We start from the raw sequence: 8,962 nt of genomic DNA, 5'->3' as shown, positions 1-8,962 counted from the left end.
GGTTGGGCGGGCCGTCGACATCCCCAGGTGCTCCCGGACTGCCGCCCAACTTTCCCGCCTTACTTTCAGTCTTTCACGACCACGCCATGGCGATCCTGACCACCACGAGAATCACACACGCCAAGTGGCAACAACCACGGAGAGCCAAAACCGAAATCTCACCGGCCAAGAAGCGACCACCGCGGCCCGCCCCGCCGCCGGTCGCCGTCCTGGGTCCCCGCATCCCGTCGCGTCGGCGATTCGCTGCCGTGCCATTATTGGCGGCCGTCCGAGACTCCGAGGTCGGCAAATGGCCGCATCACATTTCACACCACGTCAAAGCGCGCGGAGCAAGCAACCTGCTTGCAGCTGGGGACACCCCAAAAGCCAAAGGAACCTAGTACCGATCGATCACAATCACGCTTCACATGACACGCAACAATCCATTGATACAGCGAGCAACAAAAAGTACACTTGCAATGTGTGTTCCACAGGGCGCATGATGATAAAACTGAAACAGGGTTCTTGACAAAAACAACCGAACACAGGTTCTGAAGACAGTGTTTTTGAGTACGAGGTTGACTGGCTGCTACAACTACTACACGAAGGACCAGTTGACGAACATGAAGGCGAGGCAGTGCGGGGTGTCGTCGTCGCCCAGGACCTTCCACGCCACCGCCTGCTCGTACGACACGGGCCGCCCCATGCTCGACACGCACACGCCGCCTGGGAGGTAAGCAAAACCCTGGAGAGACAAAGAGGAGTTTCAGCCACCATGTTTACTACGGTATCACAAGATAGTGAGAGAGTGTTAATCGGAACGTTGCATTGCATACCTGCTGCATGATCTTGGGGAACTCGGAGCACAGCGCCTTGCGGCCATCATCGTCCAGGATCTTCTCAAGCGAAATGTCCTGGAGAGCAATCAGGGTCGTCTCCAGCATGTCGAGGCCGGCTTGGTTGGCGAAGGTGAACACAGGAGCAGCCTGAAATTGTTACAAGCCAATTTATTTTTGTTAGTCCCAGGCAAACATCAATGTGAATGTATGCGTGACAACATAATCGAGCACGAAACTGACCTTCAGGGAACAGCACATGATTGAGTCTGAGTGCTGCCACAACGCTTTCAAGGAAGCGTCTGGGCTTTGTGACTCGGGGCAGAGGAGTTCCGCTCCGGTGTGGAACCTGGAAATTTTCATGCAACCAAGTTACATCTCTATTATGAAACAGGTAGTGCTACCAAGATGGAACCATGTTTGGACCCAAAAAAAGAGAACATTCTTACCTGTAGCTCCTGCCAATCCACCTTGCAAGCGTATGGGCCTCGGGAGATCCTGGAGGGTTCTTCATTTCAATCTGTCCACCGACACGGGAAGGGGCTATTGCCATGGCCACCCTCTGCACCGATGCCACCACGGTTCTCACATACTGCCTGGCCATTGCTGCGACACTTTCTCGTAGGTGGTTTTCATAGGAAAACTGGAAAGCAATGGTAAGGACTGATCTCGTGCTGCCAGTGCTGGACGCGTCGCTCGAAGCACGAGTCCCACCAGATCCAACCTCAAGAGTAGATGCAAGGTCAAGTGTACGTGTTCCAGATGGTGCGTCCTGCAGTAATGTTCATGATACCAAGTCACTGTCAGTTTACACAATGGATAAGATCAACGCTACCAGTGCAAAGTGCAAACTATACTAACCGTCTTGGCATCTAGCGGTATGATACGGAAGCCTGATGGTAGCAGTGGAGCATCATCAGCGAAAGATTCATCAATGGGTGCAAAGACAAGCTGCGCGCATGCACCAGCAGCATTTTCATCAACGCCGCTGCATAACTGCCATAGAAGATACAATCTTGTAAGGATAATGCAACGAATAAAATTGGGAAGATGCAAATCAGTGCCATATGAAAACATACCTGCAGAAGATACATATCTCTTGATAGGACAACTTCATCATGACAGAGACTGTGTCCCTCGAGCCTAATAACCTCCAAGAACTGCAATTTTAAAAGGTTAATCTGATGTACAAGGAATTGTTCATAATTAGTACACGGCAATCATGCTAACTAGAAATACCTCTTCATGCTCTAACGTGTGTGCAAGTGGCAGTATAACCTGATTGCCCATAAACCCACTTGCTCTTAAACCAGGAACTGCATAAGGACTAGCTCGTAAAGCAGCAGCAGAATAAGCATCAACACCAGGATCAGCCCATTCAGATCGGTGCTCCCTCAGAAACCGCACTAGTAAAGCAGGGGGTACATTCTACATCATGAAAACAAGGTCATTATGGTCAGGTCACATAAAACATCAACAGCTAATATGACTAATTATGCTAAATGAAAACATATAGTTTATGAGTAGAAACCTGCAGCAACATTGAAGCCTTTGCACATAAGACACCACCTCCAATTGCAGAAAACAGCTGGGAGGAGCTGACATGAGATCCGACAAGTTTGTTTGGAGATGAGTTGATAGCAATTGTAACATCCTCAGCACCATCACTGCTCATCAGTGACCAGCCATCATCCAGAAATCCATTAACAGCGTCATTGAAGCCTCTGCTCAATCTCTGACTAAATGTTCTTAGAACTGCTGGCTGGCGCCCCCCTCCATAGGGCATTTCTCCACTAGATTCATGCGCAATTTGCCTAATGTGACGCAGTGCCTACACAAAAAATGGACAAGTGGTCAGTTTATCATTCATTAGTTAGTGCCATAAGAACAAATGAATGCTCAGTAGCAACAAAATCTTAACAGGAAAAATGCACTGGTAAAACATACAGCGATTGTCATCTTCTGCGCAAGAATCTTTGGAGATTCGTAAAGTGGTCTAAGGACCTCAGGCACACTCCAAGCCTAGAAAGAGATGGAATTGTAAGATATATGCAATTTTGGAGGTTTGTAAATCTAATCAAGTATATAAAAAACTAGAACGGAGTTCTGCTTACATCCAAGTCAACATGATCCACAATGTGGATCATGGAGCCACCCCCCTCGCAAGGGCGGATTAAGTAGCCACTAGGTAGCACCTCGGCTCGGACAAAATTTGGAGTGTTAGGTCCTGTTGGACCGCCAGTGGCTTGAGTCAACGACCTCTCGCAGATCTACACAAGAAAGCAGTGACTAATAGTTAGCGAAACTCGGAACGATCGTATGAAAGTAGTCAATCCAGCAGCATTTGTAAGACGCTGCATAAAGTGAAATCATGTTCTGTCCAAAATTGTTTGATGAAACATACCAAAATCGAACAAAATGATTAAGAGAAATCCATACCACAAGACTGCCATCTTCAAGACCACTAGTGTAGCGGAGTATCCAAAAGTCACGTGGCGCGGCCAAAGTTGTTGGTGCATAAGTCTGCAGAATTGAAAGGACAGTCATGTTACAGGCAACACAGAAGACAGTATCGAAGTAAACCCCAAGTTAAAGAGGATGAACATACCTGCATGTAGATAAGCTCGATTGTTCCACCATTACCCGTAGGGATAATTTGGAGGACATCCACGCACCGGCAGTCACGATACCAAGAGGGGCGATCCTTGAGGATCTCAGCAACCTATGTACTAGTCTATTAAGATATGTTTGCTGAATGGAAACATAAAGCTCAGTGATGATGATGAACAAGAACATACCTTTGTGGGCTCAAGGCTCACAAGACCGCAAGCTCGGGCTGCTACGCCACTACAATTGTGCGAAACAGCAATGATTCCAATGGAATCCGGACCAGGCTGTAAAGAAAACCCCACTTTAGTTCATCGGGGAAAAACAAGAATATAAATAATCAACGCATGCCAAAATTCCACCAGTTGCAATTATTGCATTACCTTCATCCCAACCATTTGCACCCAATCGACAGCAGTCCCCGTCGCCTTGGACAGGAACTCTGCCAGGGTCTCCTCAGCGATAGCGAGTAGACTGAAACAAACAGAGAGAATTCAATCAAACTTGAGCAAATGAACATACAAGCATGCACAGAATGGTGTTGGAAAAGAGAAAGAGCACTGCAAGTACCCTGCTGGGTTGTTCGCGTCCCTTTGCGGACGCGGAACTGCTGGATTCTGCTGTTGGTGGTGCTGACCACTCGTAACAACAGATTCGCAGCTCGTGTCTGTAGTCGCTACAGAAGGCTGCAAACATCATTACACAACATTAGGCCCATGACCATCAAAATCAACAGAAAAAGATGCATACATCTAAACACAATATGAGCAATATATATGTGAAGTGATGGAATGAATCTTACATTATTGAGGTGCGTCCGCATGTACCCGTTCTCGTAGACGAGACGGGACACCTGCTTCTGCAGCCTGTCGTTCTCCTCCATCAACAACTTGTTCATGGCAGACAGCTTCCGGTTCACAGTCTGCAGGCGAGATGCCTCCTTCCGTTGCTTCTCGCGGCACCTAACAATCACAAGGTACATCAAGCAACAAGAGTTAGAAAAATGTCACTTGCTCATGAAGAGAACCAAGACAGCGAGCGTTGATTCACGAGACTCATGGTTAACATTGGACATATCACATCCCAGGTGAGCACCAAGTGGGTTATGCATTCCAGCTACACATTGTTGTGGCACAACTATGGACTCAAATCTGAACATTGTTTTGGATAAGGGATACATGGTATTATTACCAATCTTGTCAACACGTTCTTAAGACCGGAACAAGAACATAAAGCTTTGAATCACACTTGTTCAGTCAAGATTCAGCAAAAGAACACCCTTTTTCTAGAACAACACGTTGCAAGAACAAGAAACATATACATATAGTAAAGGAGGAAGCGTCCCCTCCTCCACCACCACACTACAAATGGCAAAAATATCGAGGAAGGCATTTTAGAGCAGGACAGAAGCACTCGATTTGTGGTGTTGTTAAGGAACCATCGCGCAATCTCAGCAACTTTTAGACCAGTCGAGCCGAAAGCAGACTCTAATTTGGGCGTAACATACACTACTAGGTGGTGCCTGCTTCCACAAACTAAACCAAACCTATCCTAGAAGCACTAACCAGAAACAGGGCAAAGGGAAAGCCGCCGTCTGGCCTGGAAAGGAGATGTGCGCGCATATTCTTCCTACAGCGAGCCACTAATAAGTTCAGTGGAAGGATCAGAAAAGAAACAGCACCAAAATCAAAAGCTGAGAACCAAAGACAAAATTTTAGCCACCTCAAACCCAAGAAACGGAAGGCCATAAGGCCAAAATTTAGCACCAGGAGCAGAAGCAAGCACCAAGGGAGGAGGGCGTCAGATCGAGAGCGGGCACGCACCTGCGGTTCTGGAACCAGACCTTGATCTGCTTGGGCTCGATGTTGCTGAGTATGGGGCACTCCCGGATGAGCTGCTGCCGGCGCAGCGAGCTGGGCTTGGGGCACTCGCTGTAGACCCGCTCCAGCGCGTCCACCTGCTCCGGGGTGTAGCGCACGTACTTGCCCGTGTCCACCTGCGGGCCGCCGCCAGGCGACGACCTGTCTCTGTCCCGGTCCCTGCCCCCGCCGTGCACCACCATCGCCCCCGCCATCTCGAGCCCGCTACCAGGACGACCGCCGCCAACCGAGTGAGTAGTAGTAAAGAGAGGATGAGCCACGGCCAAGGAAGGCGCCGCCGCGTCATGCCCTCCGCGAGACACCGCCTCCCGTGCACGCCATGGTCGTGGTGGTGGTGCTGCGCCGGTGAGAGAGTGCGAGCGAGGGGAAGGAAGGGAAAGGCAGCGAGGGAGGAGGTGGGGGTTGGTTTAATAGTGGAGCAGAACAAATGGAAAGCACAGCTCTCTGCTCTTGTTTATACTGCTAGCCTTCCTTCTCTCTGTGGACTGTGGTCTCCGGAGGGCTGTTTTCGTAATTTGGATAGTTTCTTTTTTTCACTTTTTCTTTCCTTTCTATTACTTGCAAATAAAATTATTTTTTGTCCATTGACTGACCACTCTAAGAGCATCTCCAGCCGCCTCCCCCAAAACATCCCCAAAGCAATTTGGGGCGCGTCGGAGCAAAAATCTGTTCCAGCCGCATCCTGCAAAGCCCAATTTTGTTCGGCGCGCCCCGATACGGTGTCCGGCGCCCCGAGCCCGTCCCCGTCTCACGGGGGAAGCTCCGGGCACGCCGGACACAACGAACAGCGAGGTGGGCTCCCACATGTTGGCGACTATTTGCATAAACCGTTGGTTCGCGCCTTTTTTCTCGTCGCTCCTTCCTTCCCACGCCTCCCACCCCTCCGCCGCCGCTGGATTTCCCGGCCGTTTGGACGTCTGATCTCTGCTGAGAGTCGGCACCGTCGTCGCGGCTGGGGCTCCCGCCGGTCGTGCCGCCGCCGCCGCTTCGCCAGCGTGTCCCAGAACCGCCGTCAAATCCGCCCCACCTCCGCGCACACAAGGTGCTCGACGACTTGCCAGGTAGGCGCGATTGGCCGCTGTTCGTTGCGTCGTATGCCTCGGCGCAATTTTATCCATTGATTTTGCTTTCGCCATGGACATCGACGATGAGATGCTTGCCCTGCTGCTGGAGGACGAGCAAGCCTTCGACGACGACCTGCGAGAGCATTTGCTGATCATCGTGTCCCTCCAGGACATGGTTGACGCTGAGGCGGAGAAGAGGAAGAGGCCGCGCCGCGGAGGATCAAGGCGGGGGAGAAGGAAGTCCAAGCCCCGGCAGAGGATGGAGGGGCATACCATGCTGCACAATGACTACTTTGCAGACGGTGCAACACATGAAGACAATTTTCGGCGCCGGTACAAGATGAGCAAGGGCCTGTTCATGAATATCCTCCACGGCGTTCGAGAGTTCCACCCCTACTTCAAGCTCAAGCTCGACGCTGTAGGCGTTGTCGGGTTCTCGTCCATTCAGAAGTGCACCGCCGCCATGAGAATGCTTGCATATGAAGCACCTGCCGATACACAGGACGACTACCTTCGCATGAGTGAGTCTACTGCCATTGAGTGCATGTACAAGTTTTGCCGAGCTGTGGTGGGAAAGTTTGGCAAATACTACTTGAGAGGGCCAACTGAGGAAGAGACTGCAAGGATCATGGCACAAAATACTGCCAGAGGATTTCCTGGAATGCTTGGAAGCATCGATTGCATGCACTGGGCATGGAAGAACTGCCCGTTTGCTTGGCAAGGTATATACAAAGGGCGTCATGGATATTGCAGTGTGGTGCTTGAAGCTGTGGCAGATTATGACCTGTGGATTTGGCATTCTTTCTTTGGCATGGCGGGATCACACAATGACATCAACGTGTTGCAGCAGTCTCGGGTGTTCAGCAGACTAGTGGAAGGCATGCTCCACCATGCAACTATGAGATCAATGGCCACCAATATACCAAAGGCTATTATCTAGCCGATGGTATATATCCAAAATGGGCCACTTTTGTCAAAACAATATCGAATTCATCAGGTCTGAAGAATTCCCACTTTGCTACGCGACAGGAGGCTTGCAGGAAGGATGTTGAGCGGGCATTTGGTGTGCTTCAAGCACAATTTGCCATTGTCCGGTACCCTGCTCTAAGCTGGTCTCGCGACCAAATGTGGGAGGTGATGCAGGCTTGTGTGATCATGCACAACATGATCATCGAGGATGACCGCAAGAATCATGCCAGGACACATGTTGGTCCCTATGAGTGTCAGAGCCCTCTTGCGGAGGTTGATCATGAGTTGCCAACAGATTTTGCTGATTTTCTCCCCATGCACGCAGAGATCCGTGGCAACAATGTTCATGATTGTAAGGGTATTTTACCCTTATCCATTATTTTGGTAACAATGACACCGTGCTAGAGTATTTGGCCTAATATGTTTATAAGGATAATCTCAGGTATTAGGCAATGAGGCATAAATGGTGTATCAAAGGAACAAGAAGGCTAAAGGAGACCCCCCACTTCAACAACAATCAAAAAGGGGTCTACGGCAGAAATCCGGTCTGCAGCCCGGTCCAACCGGGTCAACAACCGGCCTATCCGGCGCACAGCTCGGTCAACCGGTCGCCAACCGGGGAAGTCCGGCGCACGACCCGGTCGACCGGCCGCCAACCGGGTTCTTCACCAGAACACAAGAAATCCGGTTGCCGACCGGTCAACCGGCCTACAGACCGGCAGGTCCGGCGCACGGCCCGGTCGACCGGTCACCAACCGGGCGCCAACCGGCCGCCAACCGGAGGAGCTCCAGGACCAGCAAAGGGCGTCCGGTCACTGGTCCGGTCTGACCGGCCTCACCACCGGGCTGTCCGGTCTATGGCCCGGTCAACCGGGTTTCTCGAGGAATAAGCTGAGGTGGCAAGTGACCAACGGCCATATTTCGAAGAACACTATAAATAGGCCTTCTCCTACCTCTGAACAGTTAGGCACTACACTACAAGCTGTTCTTGAGCTCTCTCTCTCTTACTCCATTGGTAGAAACACCAAAAGCCTCAGATCTCCCTCCTCCTCCACCCAAACTCAAATCCCTCCGGGGAATCGTAGAGGAGGACCTGATCTACCGTTCTACCAAGCCAAATCTCATTCCCCCTTGTATTCATTGAGAAGCTTGCTTCCTAGGGTTCCTTGGAAACCCTAGGTAGGAGAGAGGAGTCCGGAAGCATCCGGGCTGTGGATTTGCTCCGGGCAAGATTGTGAAGGTTTGGAGGCTACCTCAAAGTCTACCACAAGTGATTGAGCTATTCCTTCGTGGGATAGGCTCCGGAGAATAGGGTGAGCCTTCGTGGCGCGGGGAATCCTTCCTGGGACCTCCACTCCTCCAAACGTGACGTACCTTGTTGCAAAGCAAGGGAACACGGGAATACATCCTCGTCTCCGCGTGTTATCGGTTATCTCTAACCGAACTCCTTACTTGTGATTTAACTGCCTATGAGAGCCTTCATGCTCGAGTTAGTTGTATCCTCATATAGATTGCTTCACCTAGTTTGCATTAGGCTCACCTTTATATTCCGCAAAGCCTAATATTGCAAAGAAAGAATTAAAATATGTAGAAACCTATTCACCCCCCCTCTAGGTTTACCATCTCT

General features: G+C 50.5%; 1 protein-coding gene across 1 annotated transcript; it reads right to left on the bottom strand.

Moving 5' to 3' along the window:
* Nucleotides 1-402: 402 nt before the first annotated feature.
* Nucleotides 403-5,734, bottom strand: LOC127293716 (homeobox-leucine zipper protein HOX32). Its single transcript, XM_051323356.1, has 17 exons — nucleotides 5,246-5,734; nucleotides 4,225-4,384; nucleotides 3,993-4,108; nucleotides 3,806-3,896; nucleotides 3,614-3,709; nucleotides 3,424-3,537; nucleotides 3,255-3,338; nucleotides 2,930-3,085; nucleotides 2,763-2,837; nucleotides 2,347-2,646; nucleotides 2,055-2,243; nucleotides 1,895-1,975; nucleotides 1,677-1,811; nucleotides 1,265-1,587; nucleotides 1,059-1,164; nucleotides 816-965; nucleotides 403-724 (listed from the first exon to the last, which is right to left on the bottom strand). The coding sequence occupies exons 1-17, from the start codon at nucleotides 5,494-5,496 to the stop codon at nucleotides 578-580; spliced, it is 2,574 nt and encodes an 857-aa protein (XP_051179316.1). The 5' UTR covers nucleotides 5,497-5,734; the 3' UTR covers nucleotides 403-577.
* Between the last annotated feature and the right edge of the window lie 3,228 nt (nucleotides 5,735-8,962).

Source organism: Lolium perenne, chromosome 4 (genome assembly GCF_019359855.2).
Source record: "Lolium perenne isolate Kyuss_39 chromosome 4, Kyuss_2.0, whole genome shotgun sequence".
In the NCBI taxonomy this organism is placed as follows: Eukaryota; Viridiplantae; Streptophyta; class Magnoliopsida; order Poales; family Poaceae; genus Lolium; species Lolium perenne.
This window is presented reverse-complemented; position numbering and strand designations above follow the sequence as displayed.